Source organism: Sminthopsis crassicaudata, chromosome 2 (assembly GCF_048593235.1).
Source record: "Sminthopsis crassicaudata isolate SCR6 chromosome 2, ASM4859323v1, whole genome shotgun sequence".
Taxonomy (NCBI): Eukaryota; Metazoa; Chordata; class Mammalia; order Dasyuromorphia; family Dasyuridae; genus Sminthopsis; species Sminthopsis crassicaudata.
Genome location: NC_133618.1, coordinates 506,939,648 through 506,966,488, shown reverse-complemented (window position 1 = coordinate 506,966,488; position 26,841 = coordinate 506,939,648). Strand labels below are relative to the sequence as shown.

The 26,841-nt window shown below is 35.9% G+C and overlaps 1 protein-coding gene across 2 annotated transcripts in view; it reads right to left on the bottom strand.

Annotated features, from left to right (window-relative positions):
- COL5A1 (collagen type V alpha 1 chain) overlaps positions 1-26,841 on the bottom strand; it is a 288,545-nt gene that overhangs the window by 89,017 nt on the left and 172,687 nt on the right. For both annotated transcript variants that reach the window (XM_074294068.1, XM_074294069.1), the window contains exons 17-27: positions 24,890-24,943; positions 20,143-20,196; positions 17,341-17,394; positions 16,107-16,151; positions 12,513-12,566; positions 9,865-9,909; positions 8,120-8,173; positions 7,116-7,160; positions 6,069-6,122; positions 2,869-2,913; positions 88-141 (exon numbers count right to left, since the gene is read on the bottom strand). In XM_074294068.1, coding sequence (XP_074150169.1) covers positions 88-141; positions 2,869-2,913; positions 6,069-6,122; positions 7,116-7,160; positions 8,120-8,173; positions 9,865-9,909; positions 12,513-12,566; positions 16,107-16,151; positions 17,341-17,394; positions 20,143-20,196; positions 24,890-24,943 — 558 coding nt within the window. The remainder of the gene's footprint in view (positions 1-87; positions 142-2,868; positions 2,914-6,068; positions 6,123-7,115; positions 7,161-8,119; positions 8,174-9,864; positions 9,910-12,512; positions 12,567-16,106; positions 16,152-17,340; positions 17,395-20,142; positions 20,197-24,889; positions 24,944-26,841) is intronic.

The window sequence follows — 26,841 nt, the reverse complement described above, 5'->3', positions numbered from 1 at the left end:
GTCAATAAGGTCAAAGTCTCAAATTAGAGATTTTAAAGGAGAGAGAAAAAAGAGACATAAAATTCCTGCTATAAGCAATGTTCTTACCTTGACTCCACGAGGACCTGGATATCCAATTGGACCCTGAGGTCCAGGTGGGCCCTAGAATTAAAGGAAAATTAACAATCAGGCTTTGTTTCTGTGACCAATACAAGCTTTTCCTCCATAACTCTAAATAACTGAGGACTCAAAAGAAAGTAAAGGATTTTCCTTCAGATGGGCCAATTAAAGATCAGTATACTTGGCTTATGGCCCTAGATAAAAGATGGGTCTAAGTATGAATAATTTGTGAGCATATGAGAAAATAATACTAAGCAAAGAGGGTAAAACAGATTTTATTTCTTCAGCAAAGACTTTTAGTGAAGAACTCCCAATAAATGTGAGTGAGATATTTTTGTTATGACCAAAAGATGACTGCCTTAGATTCTAAGTTTTAAGACAATTGTGGTCAAATATCTATTAGAGATTAATCTTTAAAGTCTCTCCCTACTCTAGATAGCTGTCCTTCCTTTGAGAGAATGTCAATATTTATTAAATACCCTTCAAGCATAACATTTGGGTCACCTTCTTCCCTTTATTTATAATATGTTCAGATCTTGCCTAAATTTGTCTTCCAGGTAAGGAAACTCAAATGATAAAATTCTATCCATTTTCCATGTGAAAAAGAGGATTCCTTCAGCATGACATGAAAATAATGCAAGTATGTTGTTTATTATAGCTTCTTTTTATCCTCTGCAAGTGTTTGACAGGAGGGTGCAGCTAAGCAGATTGGAGAGATGGTAGAATGGCTATGGTGAGACATGTTATGAATGGCAAGGACTGGGAAAGAAGAAAGAGAATGGGGGAAAGTGGACTCTCCCACCCATAAGTCTTATGTAGCAAGGTCTTCAACCACTACAGAAACTTCTTACACACATACATGTATATAGAGAAGTTCAATCATACTCACAACAAAAGCAGTAGATGGAAATTCTATTTAGTGTGTGAGGCAACCAGTACATTACAGAATAGGAAGGGATCATTACAAGACCTGAAATTATTATTTCAGGCAGTGACATCAAAATGTAATTCAATGAAAACAGGTAAATATTCAGGGATCCCAGAGTTCCTGGTAATCTCTAGTTAAACCAATAGGAATCTTTATTTTTAAAAATCATTAGTAAACTTCTGAGGCTATGGATAATTCAGAGTAAGTTATAGCCTCAAGGCTGCAGATTGCCTAATGTTTACAAAAAATAATTTTTTTTAATCTCCTAGGTTGCTGAGTATAGTGATGATATTATAGAGACACAATTGATTGTCACTTAGAGGAGAGACCTTAATCATGGATTTAGGTGCTATTTTTCCATGCTGGATGGTATCCAGGACTTGCAAAGGTGAAGAGCAGGGCAACTGACCAAGCTCTTGTAAAAGAGATTAATGAATCCTTTCCAATCCAACAAACAAAGCACAAAGTGGAACTATAGATCACCCTTCCCCAAAATCTAGACTTGAAAAATCAGGGATGCTAGTTTTGAACTATGTCCTTAGAGGGCATGGAAAGAATTTAACTTTGCATGAAACAATTGTATCCAAACTATGATTTTTTTTCTCCTGCATCACTCCCACAAAAACATCTCCATTATATGACATGGATCACTATATACAGCTGACTTCTGGAGAATGTCTGATGCTACAATTCTCTTTACATCCCTTTGCTATCTGTGGGGGATGCATCCAAGAGATCTCTCTTAAACAGAAACTGTGAAGCTATACTGTACCAATTATTAAGATTTATGAGCTACCTTCTGAATCCAATTCTTCCTGTGCAACAAAAAATTGGGTTCTACACACATATATTGTATCTAAATTATACTGTAATATATTTAACATATATAAGACTGCTTGCCACTGGGGGAGGGGGTTGGGGGAGGAAGGGAAAAAATCTGAATAGAAGTAAGTGCAAGGGATAATGTTGTAAAAAATTACCCATGCATATGTACTGTCAAAAAATGTTATAATTATAAAATAAAATAAAAAAAAAAAAAAAAAAAAAAAAGATTTATGAGCAAAGAGTGTTTTGTTTCCAACACAAAAGCAGCCATATTTCCAGTATTTTAAAAATGCAATAATGCAGTAATTCCATCTCTTCTATTACACTAAGCAAGCTCTCAAGCTTATTGAATAATGCATTTTTTCACTTGAACTAATTTTTTTTCTTCATCTTTTGCCCTTTCTTCTTGTACCACTTTTTAAAATTTATTTATTTGGAGAGTCATATTAAGGCTATAGATGCACAAGTAACATGAGAATATGGTAACCATATGAGAAGCAGAATAATGGAGAGCCTGTTTTGGAGCCAGGAAGACTTGACTTCAAATTCTACTTTTGACACATATAGGCTATTTCACTCTAGTTACTTAATCTTTCAGTAATGCAGGTAATCAGCTATGCAGAAGGTGCCATGTTGTATTAGTAAAGGAAGTTTCCTCTATCATGAAATCATAAACTTAAGCCCTCTTTTTTTTGGAAACAATGGATTATTATGTTGCATAAAAGAGAATAGGAATTGCACCAAAAATTGAAATTCTTCATATAATGTGGATTCCACCATATTGGGCAGGGCTTAAATGAAGATTAGCTAGACTGTAAACCTTGAGGATCATTGGTAATTCATGCTGGCTGACTCCCCCATCTACCATTTTAGGCCTATCCTATCTGTGTATGCATTCTTACATGGGATTGAAAATAACATTGACTTTGTTGCTCTTCTGGCCCTGTCCCCCAAAGATGGGATTTTCAGCACAGAGATATCCCAGATTAGATGAGCATTTTAAAAAGGATACTTACCTGACCACCTTTCTCCCCTGGAGGGCCTTCTTTGCCAGGATGTCCCTGTTGACAAAAAAGAAAAGCACTGAATTATTCCATCTATTACCTTAGAGAGGCCTATTCACCCATGCTTCATTTCCCTTAAAACATTATTTCTTTTCACTCTCTGCCCCAAAGAAATCAAGCCATTCTGCAGAGATTTCTTAATGTGGGCCTAGCAGAATACTTCCCTCCAGTACCTATTTTACAGATGACCAAATTGGGGCACAGACAAGAATAGCAATTTACTCAAAGTTGCACCCAGCAAATCAAGTTCATGACAGAACTGGGGAAGAAAAACCAAACCTATGACCTGTAGATATCACAGCTTCCTAGGCTGGCTGTCACTATGCTGTCTCTAAAAACTTAAATATCTGTTTGCTAGAAGAAAAGCAAGATGAAAGACTGTTGACAAGGGCTAAGATCAGCAGCTCCCATCACTCCACTTGGAACTGATTACAGTTTTTTCTCAACTTACATGGGTATGGAGTTTATCTTGAGATTGTAGGCCACAACCTTATTTAATCCATGTCTCACTTGGAATTTCCATTTGAAACTAGGAGACACCCTAAAGATCCAATAGTCCAGGCCCTCTATTTTGCAAATGGGGGGAAACTGAGGTCTAGTTGAAATTGTTAAATTCTTCTTCTCCAGTGTTCTTTTAAAACCAGGCATGTATCAATTCATGCTTAGAGTTGGGAGTGCCTAGCTTTTCTAGCACAGACTATTATTCAGTGAACTTTAATCACTTTGGTTTCATGTTCAATCAGCCAACATTTAGAGAAATATTCACTGTCAAGAAATATTGCTTCAACCAAAGCTCAGTGGAATAGAGTCATGTGGTAGAGACCCAATGGCCCATCACTTTAAGAAACATTATCTTAGTGCATTTGTTTAAGAGAGGGAAAATGTTTGTGCATTTTGTTTTAACACTTAAAAAAAACATTTTTGTCAGTTTTGCAAAGAGCCAATATTATAAGCCAACCAAGTCAGGAATCATAAAAGTTTGTCTTTGTGATTTCAAGGGTATATTAATGCAACAAATAGCCTCATGGCCAAATTGTTACCAGAACCAATGCTGTGTTCCTGCTGATATTCTAGTTGTAGTTATAACTGGAATTCAGGTCATCATATGGCAGACTACTTTCTCTCCAAAAAAGCAGGATTGCATGGCAAGAATTCCAAATCTGTAGCTATGGAGTGGTTTCTAGAAACCCTGCTGACTTCAGAACCTATAGTCTGACAACCAGGTCTTTCTTGAACTACTTAGGTCATTCAGTGAGTAGTCATTCTGATGCATCTGGAGTCCAGGGGCTGGGAGTAGGGGCTATGTTTTGTACATTCATACATTTTGACTCAAGTGTAACAAAGGTGCTGCCTACAGTGGTTTGAATAAATAACTTTTTTTCTATAAGTCAGATTTTTTTTCCTCACAAAAGTGAAATTTTTCTTTACTCTCTTTCACTATTACAGTGGTATTTCATCATAATTCCCATGAATGTTAGAGAATATATATTTGAAGAAGACAGCATAGAGTTTAGGACACAAAAGCATTTTAAGGGGCTCTCTATAACTGAAAATTTCATTAGAATTGGCTATTAAAAACACCAGTTCTTTCAACATCTGGATGGATACTTTAAAAACTTCAAGTATATTTTAAGAGTTTATCTTTCTTACTATATTGAAATTTAAAAAAGATGTCTTCCTAAATCTCCATAAGAAGGAAATGTATCCTGAAGAAGCTCCAGAGTATACTGGGGATATTTGAACTGAGACATCCATATGTTGCTATCTGGCCTACTTTGGAATCCTTATTATCTACCAATAAATGTCTGATTTAAGTGAAAGATGCAGTTTTCTGACCTCTGAGAGGTCAGCTTATGACCAAGGTTATGACTCAGTTGATGGTCCAGTTTGATATGGCAAAGGCTAAGTGGATAGAATAGGATCTAGCCTATGCCCAAAATCAGTCTTCCACTAGGGTTTGTTATTTAGTGATTTCTGTAATAACCAACTCGTCATTAATCCTATTTGGGGTTTTCTTAGCAAAGATACTGGAGGTATTTGCTATTTCCCTCTCCAGCTCATATTATATATAAGAAAACTGAAGCAAACAGAGTTAAGTTACTTGCCTAGGGTCACACAGCTAATAGTAAGTCTCTGAAGCTGGATTTGAACTCAGCTTTTTCTGACCCTATGCTAACTGCTCTATGTACTACACCGTTCTGTAGCTAGAGTTAGGACTCCATCTGTGAGTTAGAGCTAGGAAGCCACAGATCTAAAAATGAAAATTAAAGCAAAGAACTTTTTGCTAATCAGATACCAAATAATTATTAACATAATTTTATTTAGTTTGTCTTCTTATAGCATTATTAAAACTATAAAATATTGTATAGCTTTAATAATTGATTTAATTCATTATTTTTTATTAAAATAGCTAAAATATTCCATATGCAATGAGCACAGTCAAAAGAACCTGTTTTAACTCTTATAGTGAAAATGATATAAAAAAAAAAAAAAACTACTCCCAGTCTACATTGTTTCCTCTCAACTACCTTATATTTTTTTTTCTATTTTTTTAATTTGCACAGCTTGACCATGGACTAGATTTGTGAGTTTAACTATTTCCAAGAGATCTCCAATTTGGGAGTGCAGTTGTGAGCTTACAATACTGTAAATTCACGTTTCTCTCTCACACCCTTCATTGTCTTCAAACTAAAAATACACCTTTGCATTACTATTAGGGCTTCTCATTCCCCTTTCTTTTTACAGAACAGATTATTCATTGAGAATCTTTCACACCTAGCTGATTATTTCTCTTCCCTCCTCTCCCTCTCCCACACAACTTGTTAAAGATGCCAGAGTAGGTTCCAATAATTAAATGACACACAGTAATAAATAATAGCTTTCCTACCAGGCAATCGCCACTCTTTGATTGAAACACATTATGAAAAGCGTGTCCCAAACCCAATAATTACTGTGCAATCAAGCATGAGACCAAATGTATATTTATTAACAGACTTAGAGAATGAGTCAAATGAAACTCAGAAATGTCCACCCCTATGCATCTGTAAAATGTATTTTCTTACCAGCAGTGAGTGGCCTACTGTATTAGGGGGATGGGAAGCTGGGATTTGGAAGAGGAAGAATATTCAATTCAACAAATTAATTCAACTTACAGGAGGTCCATCTGCACCAGGCATTCCTGGAAGTCCAGGTTTACCTAAGGGACCCTAGGAAAATAAGATCAGCAAAAAATTATACTGTGGTCACAATTAAAAACACATTTGTCTAGTATTTACTGGTGCTATCTATAGAAAAATGGAACATCCCCCATCTTCTTCTCAAGGTGACTTTTAGGGATCTCCATCATGACCTAGCCAAGGTCTACATTAGCTGATGCTATTGAAAGATGCTGATTTCCACTGTATTATCGTCTTCTCAAATGCAGTCTATTAGAAGGAATCTCTCTGATGGCAAGACATAAGTCTGATGAATAAAATCAGGATTCAACTTTTACCAAACAGATCCTAAATGCTTGAAAAGTAGGTTAAAATAAAATGGCCAGAAAGTTTCCTTCAGCAAAGTAAAGAAAGAGGAAAAAGAATACCTTAAAAATAATAAAACTCAATCTAGAACCTGCTTACATCATGAAGAAATCCCACTGAATAAATCTGGATTTTTCACTCAGGATACTTGGCTTTCACTGACCAAGGTCCTCACCAACATGAGGTGGCCAATCAGAGAATTTTCACCTCTTAGGTCTCCAAAACTATCAATTCATGGGAGCCATGCATTTGCAGAATCTTTTAGAAACAATCCTCTGCTGGTTCCAAAAGATATTTTGTGTTAAAAGTGAAAATTCCCCTGCTAGAGGCTGAAAGGCAAAGACTTTTATTTGTTACTCAGGGTTCTATTCTTAAACCATTCCTTAATCTTTTTCTTAGTTAATATCTGAGTGAAAACATCCTGATGTTTTACTGCCCTCAAAATGCTGCCTTTAGATGGAAAACAAATGTAAATATTATGAATTAGAGATGAACTGTGCAATTTTCTTCTTCCTGGCCTGGATGTAGACAGATTAAATGTTCCTATACACAGGCAAGAACAGATGTTGTAATTGGCAATGAGATGGAATAGTGCGGAATAGTCAGATGGGCAAATATATACAGATAATGGTCATTACATTATTTTGTATTGGGGAGAGTGGGAATCACAACACGTACTTTTTCTCCTGGTGGGCCAATTGCACCTTGAGGACCTGGAAGACCCTGTAAACAGAAAATGAAAGAGAGGAAAAGTAAGATAATTTGATTTACCCAGAACATCTTCTTTGTATATATATACAAATATATATTTGTATATACAAATATATATTGTTTACCTTATTGACCTTGAGGCCCAATTCTCCTTTTGCATTAAAATGCACCAAAGTTAAAAATGCCAGTCTCTGTACTTTATTGTTAGCAATCTATGGTATATTCTATTAGCTGCAGCAGATAAGGCCTCATGTAAAGTGACAAGAGTGTTTGGGAGATACAGTGATTGAAGTAAGCATAGGGAATGGACTTAAATGAATGACTGAAAATTAAGTAAACTATTCCAATGGTAAGGCCCACTTGCATTGGTGGAGAGGGTGTTAGAAGTTTTTAAAACACCAACACATTCATTATCAAATCTGACTCTGTGAGACAGGTGTGGTATCTATTATTATTATTTTGTTTTTACAGATGAGGAAAAAAAAAAAACTCAGATAGTGGCAGATCTAGGACTCAAAACTAAGTGTCTTTTTAAACATTTTCAATTTTATTTCATTTTTGGATCTTTATTCTCTCCTTCCTATCACCTTTTCTCAACTCCACTAAGAAAGTAAGAAAATTTAAAAAAAAATTACATTCTAGCCAAGCAAAATAAATTTTTGCAATGGCCACCACGTTCTGTGTGTGTGTGTGTGTGTGTGTGTGTGTGTGTGTGTGTGCGCGTGTGAATGTGTATCAATCTATATACTAAGTCCAACACCTCTCCATTAAAGATAGTTGCCATGTTTCATACTATGTATTCTGGACCTATGGTTGGTCATTGTAATGACTGGAATTCCTAAATCTTTCAAAATTCTGAAACTAGATGTCTTAACTTTAAGTCTAGTGTATCTCTCCTTGGGTTCTAGGGCCTCTGGATCATGAAATTTTCCTGTATGTGAAATATTATTCTCTACATAGACAAGACTCACCTGGGCACCTGGATTACCCTGTTGTCCTGGGGGTCCGGGTTCACCTTGAGGACCCTGTAAGGAAGAAAATAACAAAGGGCTAAACAAAATACAGAGTAGTATTAACAGTATACCTCTTAAAGAAGTAGTGACCTAGTTTGAAAATTGGCTTTAACCCAAGGCCTATTAACAAGAGCAAGAGAAAATGTTGAATATTGACAGAGATAGAGAATCAGGACCTATGGACAAAATCATGCATAATAAACTGGTATTTAAATTAAACTCTTCTCTTACATTTTAAAAGATAAAATTTTGGTGATGGGAAATTATCCAATTTCATCCAACAGGCAAACATAGGAAATTTTATATATAGAACATTGATAAAAACTGAAAATTTTTTTAAAGTTTTAAAAAAGGTTAGGTAAATTCCTGGATGACGTAGTTTTTAACAGGTCATTAAGGAAGGCACCACTCACACATGTCATTCAATCTCCCATCTTTATGACTTTGAAAAATATATTTCCCAGACATGGAAGATATTTTTGCCTTATTTCTTAGAATCTCAAAGCTCCTTCAAAGCTCAGTTTTTAAGTTCTAAGACCTCCTATATTGGGCCTTTCCCAATCTTCTTCTACAATTCCAAGTTAGTGCCCTATCTCCACTAATTTGAATTTTAACTTCTATATATTTTGTATCTCTATATATGTACATGTCATCAATAGAATATAAACCACTTGAGGACAACAATTTTCATTTTTGTCTTTGTAGTTCTATACCTAATACAGTGCCTAGAATACAGTTGACATTTAACAAATACTTACTGATTGATTGGACTGATTGCCATATAGAACCAATCTATGAGATTACTATGGGTACTTTTTCCAACACAGACACACTGACTTGTTCTATCTGGTAGACATAAAATTATGGGTTGGAGGGACCATCGAACTGATCCAATTCTCAACCCAACCTTACAACAATGTCTAATAGAAGCAGCAGCTAGTCTTACCTAAGTAGATGCTTCCCAAACTTATTAAAATCATACCTAGTTGTGTCTGTTCAAAAAAGAATGATCATGATTCTCTTTTACTATAATCTATCACTGAGCCTTGTAAAATTAATCCATTGCAAAAAGCTTTGCATGATAGTGACTGGTTTCCACAGTGAATGCTCATTAAAATATGTAAACATCCCCAAGACTTCCAGTCCAAGAAAATGTGCAAGGAATTCATTATAGGAAAAGCAAGTTTCAATTAAAAATTCCCAAATCATCTCAATGTACCAGTATCTTCCAAATAATCCTAATATGGAGATTAGTTCATCTGTGAACACATTTTAAAGCACAAATTTGTTGTGCTTTACACACAGAAAATAATTTCCTTGTATGTCTGCATAGGACAGCAAGGGTCTATGGCGGGAAATCATTTTTCTAAGATTGTTGGCCAAAAAGAAGCCTATTTTTTGCAGCTATTAAGCCACTATCCTCTTTAAGATCTAAAGACTACTCTCTTGAAGCATCTTTTTTGCTGATTCCATGTATAATTGCTTTGGCCCTTACTCTAAGAGCATACATCATGATACAATAGATACTGGAGGGCACCAAAGGAGGAATTCCCTTGGAAATCTACTGTAAAATCAGCATACATTAACTTCTCCTTATTACAAAAATAGATTCTATCCTGGTCCTGAAATGAATGTACCCAGAAAGTAATTAGCCCTTGTAATTTAGCAAAAGTGATGTGTCTGGATGCTTAATAAAGACTTACCACATTTCCCTTTGGGCCAGTTTGTCCATCCATACCCGTCACACCCTAGATAAAAATGTAAAAAAAAAAAAAAAAAAAAAGAGGAAAAAAAAATACATGAAAAGAAAAACTCCACCCTGAGAAGACAAAATCCCAAAACCAAGTCATCAGATGATGTCAAGGTCTTTTGGGCTGAAGAACAGCTGTGTGAATCATGAAAGGCTTGCTTCAAAATTGCATCAGCTCAGCTTGTTCTTTGGACTCCCCCTCACCAAGGAGAACAATGCCAGCCAAAATTTCCCAGTTTCTGTACCTGCTGGTGGGAAAATTTCAGGGCAACAAACTGTTCCCACTCCATTTGAGGAAGCATGCTGAGAAAAGGCACCCTGAAGGAACAAGCTGACAAAAATAAGGGATAGAAACAACTTCTGTGGAAAATAAGAGCTTTGCTCTGGCTGCAGAACCATTTATATTCCTGATCTTGCCTGTATGATGGTCTTTTCCCCTAGACAATCCAGAATCACTGAATTTAGCATTGGAAGGAGCCTGGGGAACCTCTAGCTCAATCCTTAACTAAAAGGAATCTAATATTACATCAACAGAAGAACCTCCTAACTCTAGTAACATTCCATTATACTTTTGGACCTCTCTAATTATTAGGAAATAACTAAATCTGACTTCTTGAAACTTCTTCCCTCTGGAGACAAACAGAAGAGGTCTAAATTCCTTTTCCATACAACAGATCTTCAAATACTTGAAGACAAGTATCAATTATCCTCTGAGTATTCTCTTCTTGAGGACAATTTATCCTTAGTTTCTCCAACCCAATAAAGGGCAAAGAGATAGAAAAGCTGTTGTTCAGTTTTCCAGCTATTGTGCCTGACTAATCTGAGTAGGACTACAGCTCTTTGGTCAGTGTTTTAACATCATTTGATTTGCAGCCTAGTCTAAAAACACTTTTTTGACTTGAGGGCCTTGCTTCTTAAAACTTATAAACTTAAAAACAAAATTGAACTAAATTAAATTTTCCTCATACTTTTTCCTGGCTTGTGGAACCTGTCCTTTAAGCTGCTAAGTGTTACTGGCTAAAGTCAATTGTAAGTTACTTTGCTTGTTTGTTTTTTAATGGAGTTATTTTTACCACTTTGCAGGACAGTTTGGGTTGGGCAGTAGTGCTTTCTGATAAGTCTGTTACCCAACCTGCTTTGGTCATCCAGTTTTATTTGAATACAATCTGATTTTATCACAGTATCTATAGCTAGAAAGTCCATAGAGGTCATCTTTTGCAAACTTTTCATTTTACATGTAAGAAAACTGAGGCCCAAAGGGATAAAGAGCTTCATCCAAGTACCTAGATGGAAAGGGGAAGAGCAGGAATTCAAATACATTGCATCTGTTTCCAAAGTTAGTGCTCTTTCTGCTATATCAGTAGTTCTCAACCGAGATGCCAAAGCACATTAGTTCTGACCAAGTGTGCTGCAAATGGGACAGAAATTAAATTGGGATCATGTGTACATAGGTAAGTTGTCATCTCTGCTGTAATGTGTCATCATTTTCCTCACCAAAAATTAGTTAATAAAGAATAAGATGGTGGTATTTCTTTGTGACCAAAAATATTTTGAGGACTATGGAACTATCACTGGGATGGACACAATTACCCCTTATTGAGCTACTGCCCAACTGTTTGTTTGAATGCACTACTGCCCACTTAGGGATAACAACATATTTTGTAAAGCATGACTCAAATGGATAAAAGCAAAGTTGAGGAGGGAGAAGGTTGATCACACCCAATAAGAGCTGAGAATCTCCTTAGAAACATTCCAACTGGCAGCACATTCTCTAAAAGCCATAAAGAGAAAAGTGAATCCAAATCACTAAAAGACTCTAACCCAATACTGTGATATTGTTTCTCTTCTGAGTGAACTACAGGAAATAAAAGACTCATAAAATGAACCAAGTCTCCTTTTGGGGCTGTGGAAAGCACATCTATGCTACTTCATGGTCACACCCAGCTTTGGATTACTGTAGACAAAAGAGCACAAAAGTGGAAACAGGAGACATGGGGAATCTCATTATGAGTTCTACAATAGGCCTGACTGAGTAATCTTGACTAGATGATCTTCTTTCTCTGGGCTATAAAGTGAGGAATTTCAGAGAAAGGCCCTCTCAGCAACATTGCTCTTCTGGTCTATGATTCTTCCAGGATGCAGAAAGTGAGTGGCAAAGATGACTTTGGACTCTAGGAAACCTAATCCTTTGACCTCTATACTTTGCCCAAATCATCATTTTGGGAAGTTGTAAAGTAGAGAGGACACCTGGATTCCTGCCATTTTTCTTTTTAACATTAAAAATATGTGTGGCTTTCTGGGAAAGAGTTATGAATTTCAGAGAAAAAAAAATCCAACTCTAAATATGGGCTCTTACTTTGTAACCTGCAACATTTCTCATGAAAGCACAATTCCTTTCACCTTTGAAGGGCCACTTCCTATTTGTGCACTTTCAGCTTCTGCTAACACCTCATGTTTCTTTGGAGCAGGTGTTCACAGTGATCAGTTCAGATTATCTGCTTGAATGACTAAGTGGGACATCATAGCTCTGACAGGGGGACAACCTTGGATTTTCAAGGGCAACAATGGAGCAAGAGATGAAAAGCAGGCTGCAGAACTTACAGGGGGTCCAGGTGGACCAGGTGGGCCCTTGGGTCCAAGCAAACCACGAGGTCCCTAAAATAAAGAAGCAAAACATCCATGTCATAATTTCATTTATGAAAGATATACATTTAGATGTCAGGATCTAAAACCTCAAAAACATCTTGCAGAAATGCTAGTTTAGTTGTAGGGTATATCCTTTCTCTGTTTCTTGATCAAAATCCTACTCATCTTTCAAAGTCTACTTTAAGTTCTACCTTCTGAAATCACTGATGGCTTAAACATTCATTGATCACTCTCCTTTCTGAACTCTTTTGGAGGTGATTTTATATAACATACAATCTAGCATAAATATCTTGGATGTCTCATAAGTATCAGTATGATTTTAAAACTTTAATAGCATAAACCAGCTATTAAATAGCTTTAATAATATAAATACTTTATTAAATAGTTTAATAACAAAACTTCAGAAAAATTTTGGGAATACTCTGTGTATACAAAAATATACATCTACAAATATGTTTACATCCACAGAATACATATATATGCATGTGTGTAAAGTTTTACCAAAAATTTAAGCTGTTAAAGCTATTTAAAATCAATATATACACATAGTACATGTATCTATGCATATGTGTATATAGCTCACATGTATAAGTACATATATATTTATTAATATGAACTCACATATGTGTGCTATAGAAATACACATATGTCTCTATAGAGAACATATATGGGGGCAGCTAGGTGGTGCAGTGGACATATGACACTTCCTAGCTGTGTGACCCTGGGCAAGTCACTTAACTCCAATTGCCAAAAAAAGAGAGAGAGAGAGACAACATATATGTATGTATATATGCAGAAAGAGAATTGTAGTCAAAGAAGGACAAAAATAGAGACAGAAAGATAAGAGAGAGACTGAGACAGAGAAGGAATTGGAGAGAAGGGAAGAGAACAGTCTTTAGCTGCTCCACTAGTCTAGGTTTTTGCTTCTCTAAATAGACTGTAAGCTACTTGAGAGAAGGGATGCTATCCTTGCATCTCTCCTGGCAACATGCAGAATGACAAGTAGCTAGCAAGAACTCAACAAATATGCTCAGACTGAAAATAAAATTGGGCTGGTGATAAAAGCAGCAATATCTCAGACTATATCTGAGTTCTGGAAACATTTTTAACTGGCTCATTTCATTCTCAGAAGGGAATCAGACCCAGAATAAACTGTCTCATGTGCCAAACAATTGTACCAAGAAAATTCATTGTCACCGCACAAAGTAATATGCAAACTTGGATGTTTTAGATGAGCCATCAAAGATAATGATGGAAATTGGATTTCAATCCATCATAGTTAGTATTAAGCCTTACACATCACCTTTCTTTGCTTTGGTCTTCAGTTTTAGAAATCTATTTATTTTAGTGTGTTCTGAAGGCATTCAGAAACTTACTCTAAAACCAAATCATTTGGAGCTGTTGCTCCAACCTGGCTATTATATATTGAAGACCTGTGTTCCCAGTCTATAGCTAAGTGTAAAGCCCATCCAACTATCCTACAACTACCTTGCTATGTTCTTAGTTTGACAGCCTATTTAAAAATTTAAAGTCACTATCAGGCTGTAGTACATTCACTATGTCTTTTGAATGGAATTGAGTTAAAAATCATATTCTTTTATAGACAGACAGTATGGTAGAATGGAAAGCCAGAAAGACCCAGGTTCAAATTCAATCTCTGACATATAGGGCTGTGTGATCATATCACTTAGCCTATCAGTGCTCTAGGCAATTTGCTAAGACTAAGTTTGAGAGAGAGAGTGATGACCTGCATTGATAGAAGGACTTTCTTCAATTGGGAACTTCCCTCTACCAATGAATGACAGATTCAGTCTCTATTTCCTGTTGTTCATTGGGGCTGAGTTGAATGTCACATGCTTTTATAGGTATCTTTAGCCTAACTAAATATGCCCCCTGCCCAATAGATAAAGGTCAATAGAAACAAACCATTAGCTATGCTCCCTACCCCTATCCTCCTTGTCTGTAAATAGGTCTTCCTGGACATTCAGGATATTGGGGAGAAAGGATATAAAAAGAATGAATGAGGATCCCTTAAAGATATAAGAATGTTTGAAAAATCACGTTTTTCACAGAGAGGAAGAGAATAAATATCCACCAAGCAAAGCATCACCCATCTATGCTCCACTTCATGGTGAGCTGCTTCTCACTGGGGTTCTCTGAAGGAGACTATAGCTCTTGAATCCAACCCTCCCTGATACTTCATATGCTCAGAATGTATAACGGGTTCTTAAAGATAGTGTTTCCTGTATGTATTTCTGAACCATCATTGTATGAGAATTGTATAAAATTAGAGGGGAGAGAGAGACCATTGGAACCAAACTTTCCAGGCAGAACATCATGCCACGAAAGGAAGGTCGGATGTTTAAAAAAGGGGTGTCTTAATTGACAGGCATTGAATTTTTCATCTTACCTTCCTTTCTGTAATTTTGAACAGAGCCTGTGACAATGGATTAGGTTTCAGCCATGAGAGTATTTTAAAAAATGGCACCAACAAGTTATCAAAGGCTCTATCTGCTATTTTAAAGAAGAACACACATGCATTTGGGGCTTTTATTGGGCGTGAATCCAGGGACATGGATTACTAGCCAATTAAAGTTTGATAGAAACTGCCTAGACCCTTTCCATGTTTATTATTGTCATCTAAATGCTTTCTTCATTATTGTAATACCTGGCCTGTAAATGTTTTAAGAAGTTAATAACCCAGAAGTTATTTCTTAGACATGTGTTAAAGAGATAGCTATGTTGATGAATTCTTCATAGAATTTAATAGGACATCTAGGGTATAATTTAGCCCCAATGAATCTATAAACGTCATCCCCATGTTCTATAAAATGTTTGCAACATTTCTCATCAATTAATGTCCTCATACACATACTGCTAAGCTGGCATTTACAACTAAAAAGGGACATTTTAAAAGCACCAGAATGTGAAGAGTAATTAATGCCCTTTTCATTACCAAAGAAATCTGCTTTGGCCCAAATGCAACAGCCTAAGTGAAAAGATCATAAGATCATCTGGTTTCTTAGGTCACAGGCATGTTGCCAGGGAACTTTGCCTTTAGCAAAGGCTTATTATCAGAAAAAGTGACAGTCTCAGACTGGTTGGTCATCATTGCTACTGTAAGCCCTAGGATCCAAAAGGGGCATTGTAGAGACCCTAGTCTTGTTCCAAAAGGCCAAATGTCTTCCATTTCTTCCTTAATAATCACACTGTGATACATTAGAAATTTATCTTTTTCCCTCCCTAGAAAAGTCCCTGCATTTGTATCTGTATCCTTGAATAATTTGATAAAGTCTGCTGCATTCTTACTTCCTAGATAGTAATTCCTTGAGAGCTGTGTGTGTGTGTGTGTGTGTGTTGATTTTATCTTTGTGTCCTTAGGACCATACATAGCGCATTATACACAATTAGGACTTAATACTAGACAAATTGAAAAAAAAAAAAAAAAAAAAACATGGTTATAATAAAACTAAACATAACGGTCCCTAAATGTTGGACAATAGTCCAAATGCTGAGATACTGATTTCCTGCTGGGATTAATGAACTTACAGGCTCTCCAGGTAGACCTCTGGGTCCAACCTCTCCATCATCACCCTACAGGAAAGAAAAACAAGCAGGTTTGAGAAACACCACCCAGTTTCCTTCTCACTAAATATTAATCATGCAGAAAATCAGTTTCCCTGGAGCAATCAGAGGGCGATCATGCATAAGAAAGATTTTTCTCAGCCTAGAGAAGTACACTGCACATTTGCCAAATTTACTGGCCTTTAGAAATGCTCTAGCAATCCCCTACACTTCATTGTCCCAGATAACAGGAGTTAGCTGGATGTACTGTGGGAGAAATGAGAGTCATGTAGGGCCAAAGCAACCACAGTAGCTCATAGACCACAGGCTCCAGTGAAGAGGAAAACAGACAGAGGAGTCAACTGAACCCAATAGATCGAATTACCTTTATGAATCTCAGATATTAGATGAACCATGAGGTCATCCAACTTAACCATAGGAAGCCATATGTCTTCCCACAGGGCTCAAGATGAGTCCATAACAAACCCAGAGAGGATTTTTCCAACCACATCATGTAGAAAATGACCTCATTGTTTCATTGAATTCAAGAATTGCCACTCAATATTCTTCTTCCCTTTAGTTAACTGTCTTTTAGGCTCACTTAGTTAGGGACTTCCAAAGAATAGAAATCCGTGGAGAATGTGTATGTTTTTCATAAATTTACAACTGACTGCTATTTTGGTTTATTCTTGCTTGACCAAAGAAAAAAATTTTTATATCATCCTTTAACCCTTACTCTTTGGAAAATTTCTGCTCCTCCACTCTGAATTCCCTCCAACACCTAATTCAGATGAGATCATCGCAGGCATGAAGCCCATAAGTCTTTCTGATGAAATCTTTCAGTCCCGGCACAATCGGGGGGCCCTGTCTCAATCCGGCTATACTGTTCCTTAGACTTGGGCTGCAGCCAATTTCAGTCAGCCAGTAGGGAGAGTCCCTTCTGGACTCAATGCATTAACTGAAATGATAAAGTGAGTAGTGTATGCTTGACGCTCCCTCTCATTTGAAAGATCTCCTTTGCCTGCCTCTCACCGTCAGCTCCCTTGGCTCCCTCACAGTTCCCTCTTCTCTATTTCCAACCTGATCTGTATTACACATTCTGCCTTAAGTAACACAGTCAATTGCACATCTATTTGGTATTTTATCTTCAATTTTCTTGCCCAGACTCACCAGGGGATTGATAAGCTAGATGTAGTCAGAGATAAATTAGACAACTTACTCTTTCACCATCATCTCCTGGAGAACCTGGGGGGCCTGAAGGACCAGGATCACCCTGGAAAAGTAAGATCAGAGTCAGACAAGCCTTGTTGAGTTCTCCAAAGAAAATCAATACATTTTTGTTCAGGTTCTCTTGGGTCTCATGGTTAGTTTCTTTCTCTTTTCTGCACTTCAAATCAAAAGCCCTCTGCAACGTTTTTACTGGTATGCACAGTGCTTTCAGAGTTCAGCCACCCCAGCAGACTGGGAGAATTACTAGATGGAAAGATTCGCCGCCTGAATGAACATGTAAGTCCTGAAAGGGGAGAGTTTGCTAGACAGGCTGTACATTTAGGACATGCAACAGTTCACAATCTGCATGCATGAAATCTCATGGAAATTCAATCTAAGTCTGATAAAAATAATGTTACGTGAGTTCTCTCCACACACAGAGTCAGAGAGATGTAAGTTGACACTCCTGTCCTTAGCCAAATAGTACAGACCATATCAAGAACAGCAATTCTTCAAATAGGTCTGGAGCATAAACCAATGAAACAAAATGTGAAAAGTTCACTGATCCAGACTTCCCAATAAATTAGGTAAGGAGTTAAAAAACAAACAGTAAATAACTAAGAACTGTAATTATAAAAATAGCCTACTACATTGACATTTCTGTGATGACTACAGATAAATAAAATATATCAATAAATATCTCTTTCTAAAAATAATAAATTAGGATTGTAGAATGTTAAAGTAGGGAAAGATGATCTATTTAGAGCTTGTAATTAAGGAAACTGAGGTCCTGAGAAGGGAGTGCCTTGCCAAAGATTACAGAAGTAATTAGCAACTGAACTGGGTTTAGAATTCAACCCTTCTAGGGGTCAGCTAGGTGGTGCAATAGAGAGAGCACCAGCCCTGAAATCAAGAGGACCCGAGTTCAAATCTGGTCTCAGACACTTAACACTTCTTAGCTGTGTGACCCTGGACAAGTCACTTAACCCCAGCCTCAGGAGGGGGGGGGGGAAAGAAAAAAAAAAAAAGAATTCAACCCTTCTACTTGGAGTCTAATATGCATTTGTTTTATTAGGAGCTCACAGATTAAGAGCTGGAATGTACCTCAGAAAGCTTATCCAGCCCCTTCATTTAAAAAATGAAGGAACAGGCCTCAAAAGTGACTTTCTCAAAGTTACACTATTATCAGGTTCTCTAAACCAAAATTAGCCATTCATTCTACTATACCATATGCCTCTTCAAATTCCTATCTCATGAGCCAGGGAGGGCTTGCGCCAGTGATGTCTCAGTTTTACAGATAAGGAAGCTGAGGGGCAAAGAGATTAAATGATTTGCCCAATATTACCTAGCAAGATGTATCAGAGGTAGGATTTGAATATATTTGAACCGTAGAGAGGTAATCTAAGCTCTCTTTCCAGCATATCAAACAGTATCTCATCAGTCTTCCTGGCACATAAAGCCTTAGACATTCAAATAATTACTGTCCTCCAAATTACAATAGTTACCTTGTCCTCAGGAGCCTCTACTAAAGAACTGTCTTTACAGCCAGCTTATAGAGCACCTAAATCACTCAGGGTGGCACTTGGACTCTGAAGTGGCATCTGTTCCCCCTGAGTAACAACCTGAGTCATCAGACTCCCCTCCAAATGACCTTGTTCTTTCTCAAGTCAAATCTACCCTCAAATCATGTAGTTTTATAACCATTAAAAACACTGAAATAACATGCCACAGGGCTACTTTAGGATATTTTCCCATTCACAACAAAACTATTCAGCAATATGAGAAGGGTTGGCTAGGAAAGGGAAGAGAGAAAATTGAAGGGGATAAACTAAATGTTGAAAAATCCAGTCTTCAAAACTGCTTTCTGATTACCCTTCTTTTCTGATTAGGCTTACTCTTCTAGATGACCCTTAAAACAACTGAGTAGTTAGTCATTAGGAATCTATAGATTTCAAGGTCTAAATACTGACCTTATTTGGGAAACATGAGCTTGAAGAACAATGTAATGAGTTCTCTTTTAGTGCTTTGTTCTCTTTTCAAAAGCAATTACACTTCCCTCCAATGTATACAGCTACTGAGGTATCATCCTGAATTTGCCAAAATCACCTGTTCTATGGTGTGAAGTTTTGATTTGGTTTCTGTCTTATTCTTTTCTCTCCTTTGCAGGCTTGAACAGTACCTTTTTGGATTATCTCTCTTTTTTTTTTTTTTATTATCTCAATGAGGATATCCCTAAAACACTGCAATAAATTTCTAAAATAAAACTTGTCTCTTCCCTTTTTAATTCAATTTCAAAATGACTTGTGTTGGCTTAACTATGAAAATACAGAATTAAAAAATTATTTATTATTACTATTAACAATAGCATTAATAAAGCTCTTTAAAGGTTGCAAAGTGCTTTACAAGCTTCATCTCATTTCATCCTTCAAATAACCTTGTAAAGTAGGTGTCACTATTATCCCCATTTATTTTGGGGGTGGTTGAAGAAGGAGCTGACTTTCCAAAAGCAAAGACATAACTTTAATATATTTTCATTTCCTCTTCCTTCGATCATGCCAGTTTCTCTAAATTATGCTTCACCATTCTGGGAGGCTAAAAACATAATACACAATTCAAAGAATATCTTCACTAATTTTGTTTAGTTAATTCCTTAGAGGTCTGGGCCATTATTCCTGTACATGAACAAAGCTTCCTACCTTCCACTTGGGGACACTGAAACATTTCCAGGAAATATCCATGGTCATTAAGGCTTACTATAGGATTTCTCTGTTATTTATTTTAGGCATATGATCATTGCATTTTCAATGCTTACCCTATGTCCCTTTTCTCCAGGCAAGCCAGCCAACCCATCAAAACCACGGTCACCCTAAAAGGAAAATAACAAAGAAAGTCAGTTTAGATTTTCCATCACCTGAACACCATCTTCACCCTCTAGGCATTATTGGGATATCAGGTTTAATTCCTCCCTTTTCTTCTGGCAGTATATAGAATAAACAAGAATATGCATACATGCAGCCTAATAATGAATACACAGTCTAGTTATCTTTCCCTACCTCGTGGCCTATCTAGTCATTCTTTTCTACTTCCCTCAAGCACCTTTAAAGACTCAGGAGTACTCTAAATCTGTAGGAGTCTTGGCAGATAGTCTAATCTAGTAGTTTTCAAATTGTATACCCACAGATCCCTAAAATTCTTTCAGGGGGTCTGTAAGGTCTAATTATATAATAGCAATAAGATGTTACTGGCCTATTAAATTATTCCTCCATTTTCTAATTACATATCTGTGTGAGGATAGATTTTCTTCAATCAAAACAACACAACAGATTGACTGTAGAAGAAGATATGAAAATTCAGCTCTCTTTTATTAAACCAGATATTATAAATTTTCAGAATTCTCATTAATTTTTGTTTTGGTTTGGAATATATATTTTTGTATCACATCATCTTTCAAAATATTTATGTTAACTATAACACTTATATGTTAACATGTATTGGTTTATTATTGCTATTTCAAATGAAAAAAATAAATATTTTAAAGATTATCAATTTTAATTTTGAATATGGTAAGTATTAATTGATGTATCCCCATATAAACAAAAACTCTTTAGAGTCCTCAATTTCTAAGGGCATAAAAAGGAAGCAACTGGTCTGATCCATGTATTTCATCTTATTTTTTAAAATGTTTATTAGATACTATAAGGCACTGTCCTAAATGCTGAGAATACAAATAAGAAAAACAAAAACAATCCCTACCCCTAAGGATCTTACAATCTAATGAGAAAAAATGCACAAAGTGGGGTATATGGGGAACCCAGCAAACCTCTGTTGCATGGGATTGAAATCAAACAGAGCTGCTGCTGCAGAATAGAGAGTTACTTGACTTACACTTTTCATTTCAAATTTGGAAAAACTTTAGTTTTAGATGACTTGCTCAAGTCACCCAATGAATGAGCAATATACATAATAAAATTCAGATTTACTTGTGAATTCTCAATCAAATTTGCCTTTCTCACTATACCATGCTGCCTCTGGGAGGGTTGGGACAGGGTTCAACCTCAGTGTATGCTCAATTATAACTGGGAAAGAAGTGAAATGTGAGACTCAAAACTTAAAATAAAAATGTTTAGAAATTGAAAAAAACTAGAGAAAATAAAACATCATGGAAAAGGGATTAGCAATACAGGAGGTTGCAGAGTAAAAAGATAAGTATTGAAAAAAAGTCATTAGATCTGTCAATGAGAAACTGCTGATAGTTTTTTTTTTTTTAAATAAAAGTAATTGTGTTTAAATGATGAGACTGGAAGATAGATTGTAAAGAATTAAAAGAGTGAGAGGAAAGAATTAGAAGTCTCTGTCCTGAAGAGATCACTCTCCCCTTTAGCTTCTTCAGTGTGTCTAGCTCAATCTCTCTTAGGTGTTTCTTGGATTTATTGTTTGTTACTGTAGTGGTCTCTTTGGTAACATTATTATAGGGTTGAACAAGGAAGAGTATTCTACTTCTTGGCTCAAATCCCTCTCCTTGCTGCCCTGCAGGGGAAGTTACAGACCTAAGAGCGTAGCTCCTTAAACTAGTTCATCAAAATCAATAAATCCAGAGGTGTTCCTTTCAATCAGCTCAAATAACCTTGTCATTTTTGTAGCTAAATTATATCTTTAATTGGTTAATTGACTGATTCATTGAAGAAATATCATGCATCCCCAGTTTTAAGTTTACAGAATTCAGTTCAATATTCTTCTTCATCATCTTATATTCCATCCCAAAAACCCCAAAGCAACCCCTACTAATTTAGGACTTTATAGGATTTCTCTAGACTTAATCCATTTAGGTTAGACTCCTTTTCTCCTGAGTCTTTTTTGATCAATTCAGTTATTATAACTCTCCATCATTACTTTGTATTATTGTCTATATTTTTATATTTTGCATTTATTTATTGACTTGACACATGTAATTATCTACACACCTCAGTAGAATGTAAACTCTTTGATGACAGAGAATATATTTGGAGGGAGAGGGGTTTTTTGGACTCTTAGAACCTAGCAAAATACTTTATGCATAGCAGTCACTCAATGCGTGTCTTTTGAATTTAATTAAATTGATTGAATGCAGCAGCAACTTGCATACCACTGGTTCAAGGTAGCAGTTCTAGAAAGTCTATTTAATGGCTCTCTTTGGGGTACATCAACTTTCAATTAATTCTAAAGCTTCAAGCTGTCAGAAATATATCTACAAATGCATGTCCAAAGATAATAAGATTCTCAAATGTTTTTATTATGAAAATGAAAATTATGATGGCAATAAATCCTTAGCCATAATTTGAAGGTATTGATTAATTCTATCAAAGGGCAACTCTAAGAAAGGAAACATGACAGAATCACAGGGATTTATTTAGAAAGGACATAAGATACAATGTAGTTCAACTCCTTACCCAATACATGAAACCTTTCTATAGTATCTTTCCCTAAAGCAGCATTGGAATGTACTTTTAGAATGCACTTCTCACATAATAGTATATGTTACAGTTTTTATATTTCTGTCTTGTTTCTCTACTAGCGTGGGAGTCCCATGAGCTCACCTTATCTAAACTCTGTATGTTCCCTTGGAGTAGTCAGTAGTACATAGATGCTTAAAATAAAGTGAAGTCCCTATTAGTGAGAACAATTAATTCCCCTGATATAGTCACCTGTATTTGAATTCATGCTAATATAATTCACAATGAAATAAAATACAGCAATCAATTAGAACACAATAGAAACATACAGTGAGAATTCAAATAATTAGACTACTTCAGAGGATAAATCAGAACCTGTTAGCAAGCCTCTGTACAAACACCTCTGGATTAATTTTTTATAAACGCAATAGCCTAGAGGTTGTTTCATACCAGATTAACTGGCTAGGGAAGGAAAATCACAAGTGAGAGTTAAAGGATTTCTGCCTGCCAGCTAACCCAAGAAAACTCCTTCCCTATTCAAACAAAGAAGATACCCTCAATGGCATTCAGGTGAGCTCTAAAAATTCATTCACAATTCTTATGAGAAAACAAAGGTTCCCTCTAAATCAGACTGAGCGGGAGAGATACCATGAAACTACCTCTTACCAGCAACATCTTTTGCACTAGGATAGAGGAAGACATGGCTAACATAAAGATCATTTCAGAGGCATGGGGAAAAGAAGAAACAAAAGCCTTATAACTATTAACTGAAGGCATGAGAATGATGATTTTGTGTCTTCTCTTGAAGTTCTAGAATATAATTAATCAATATCTAATATAATTAGATCTCTCTCTCACTTTTTCTGTCTGTCTCTGTCTCTCTCTGTCTCTCTGACTTTCTTCTCTTTGTCTCTCTCTCTCTCTCCCTATGTCCTTCTCCCTCTCCTTCTTGTGTCCCTCTCCTCTCCCTCTCCCTCTCACTGTGTCCCTCTTCCTCTCCTTCTTCTTCTCTCTCTCCCTTTCCTGCTCTTTCTCTCTCTTTCTGTCTCTATCTCTTTCTCTTTGTATGTCTCTGTTTGTGTATGTGTCTCTCTCCATCTTTCTGTCTGTCTCTATCCATCTATCTCAAGTGCACATTCTCTCTATCTACACCTACCCCTCCTTTAAGTATAGTAAATACTTATTAAGAGGTTTTAGAAGTTAAAGGGACTAAAAATAATATCATCTAGCTCCCTATTTTAACAGAAAAAAGATTGAGTTCTAAAAAAACTAAATCAGTCAATGATCATTTATTATGAGCTTGCTTTATATAGCCAGACACTGTGCAAATGAAGTGGATATTTAGAAAGACACAAACACTTTCCCTATCCTCAAGGAGTTCACATTCGAATGGATGAAACATTTGAATACAAGATATATATGTATGTATGTACTTAGTATGAACATATATGTATTGTTTATATATACATGTATATAAATGTATGTACATAAAGTTATTTATAGAAATATGTAGGCATATATGTATCACAACCTTATAGTTATATATAAGTATTTACATTCACACTTACAGATGCATTATATGTATATAGATGCATATACATTTATGTGTGTGTTTGAGTAAATATTCTTCCTTTGCAACATGTAGCAGGTCATATGGAATAAAATCTGAAAAGATTAAATTATGTTTCCCTGGCATATTATATTACATCCTCTAGAGTAGTATCTTGGGAATTTTTCAATTTTAAGTAATCTTTAGAAAGTAATTTTAAAAAGTAAAAATCTTTTCAAAGTAATCTTTGAATAAAGCTGAGACAGTACTAGGTTATAGCTTTTCTAATGGTTGTTTTAAAGAAATTTTGATCTGTACATTCTTGTGTATGTGTGTTTTTTCAGCTGAGTGTGCAACCCCCTCATGCTCAGCACCCACATGGAGAGAAAGCAGATTTGTCCTTTTGAATAATAATGCCAACTGTTCCTTTTTATAATGGAATACATACCCAACAGATCATGTGCCTTTTCCTTCTTTATCTAATGGAGTAATGTGGGCAGATAAAACTGTCCTCTCCTTCTGTACCAAGGTACTATGTAAGATCAAATATGAAGCAGAAATTATTAAGAAGATATACCTACCTTGGGTCCAGTTTGTCCAGGCATTCCCCTAGCACCATCACTGCCAGCTCTTCCCTAGAATAGAAGTCAGTATGTCAAACACAAAAGGGAAAAGAGCCCTCTAAGACACTTAATAAGCAATTTGCAATTAATTTCTGTGGAATTAAAGTCAACACATTCACATAGGACTTGTATGTTCCCATGAAGAGAGCATAGAACTAGGAATTATGAAATAGAAGTTCTAAAGGCAGTCACAAATACACATGAATATAGATGATTAAGTTTTTCTGGGACTCAATTTCCTCATGATTAAAGGAAGCTAAAAACAAATGGCCTAGTAGATACAAAAGCAATTTGAAAAAATAATACAATACATATGTGAGGGATCATTACTTTTCTGTTGTGGAAAAATTGTCACTAACTCTCCATCAGCAATATTGTTTCTATGTCATGGAGGTTAAGGGAGTTTCAAGTCATATAACAGAGAATTTTTTAGTTGAAAGGAACTTTAGTTGAACTTTCATTTTATAGATGAGGAATGTGAAACCCAGAAAAGTAAAGTTGCATATTCAAGATCTATATAGGTTGTTAGGTGCCAGGGCCAGGATTAGAACTTATTTCTCTTGACTTCCAACTCAGTGGACTTTTTACTTATTACATGACCACTTTCCAATCAATTATTCCTCACTATCATAACTTTCCAGGTCTAAAAACATGGCTTAAAGGGCCATCTAGGTGGCAGAGTGCATAGAGCATCAGCCCTGAAGTCAGGAGGACCTGAGTTCAAATCTGACCTCAGACATTTAACACTTCCTAGCTGTGTGACCCCAGGCAAGTCACTTGACCCCAATTGCCTCAGAAAAAAAAAAAATAACATGGCTTGGATTTCCAATGGATCCCAATTGGCTAGTGATCATCATCATCATCGTAATATAAATAGTACACTTCAGCTTGAGAACTTTTTACATATATCATCTAATTTGATTATTACATTTTATGGCATTTATATGACAAAAATAGAGAAACCACATAAGGCATGTTATCTTATTGACTTCATAAATGTATATATATTGAGTATCTTAGCAGCCAAAGAGTGAACCAATTCATTGTTTAGCCATTGACTAAGAAATGCTGTCATTCTGACTTTTCAACTTCATCACTGATGAAACCAGCCTGTGCTGGAAAAGATCACCCCAAATAGTAGATGTGGTTAAAATGTGTAGTATAGAAAGCCAATTGAATAGAGAAAATGCTAAAAGAATCATACTGATTTTCAAAGTATTAATTTTGCCAAATTTACCAAGAAAAAAGTTATGTTAACCTATGCATTAAAAAAAAAAAAAAATTAGCAGAAACTACAAAGACCTGAGATCTAGCCAATGAAAGATTTGAATTACTAATGTTTTATTCTTAGGTGCCCTGCTTCTCGTCCCCCAGAAACAAAACAATGAGAGGACAAAACAAGCAAGAAAGGAGAGAATTAGGTTTGGGTTTTTTTTTTGTTTTTGTTTTTTTTTTTGGTTTTTTGGTTTTTGGTTTTTGTTCTTTTGTTTTATTTTTGGGTTTTCTTTTGGTACTTAAACCTATTAGAGGCTTACAGGGATACTTGAAGATGAAAAGCTTATCATTTTCAAAAGGTGACAGTCACAATTCTAAGTCCACATTTGCTTCTTAGCAAACACAGAATTGAATCAGGTAAAATATTGGGCAGTCCCCTTTCTAAGCACTTGTAGGAATCAAGGGCAATTGATGGTCACTCAATTTCATAACATGATGCTGCTACTGAAAATTTTTCAGATGCCTTTGTAAATTATAATGATATACTATTTTCTAAGTCTCATTGGCAAAGAGGCCCTGTAAGCATCCTTAAAAAGCACACTATATTGTCTTAGAACCTGTGTATCACCTCTCAGTTTGGCTAAGATGACAGGAAAAGATAATGATAAATGTTGGAGGGAACGTAGGAAAACTGG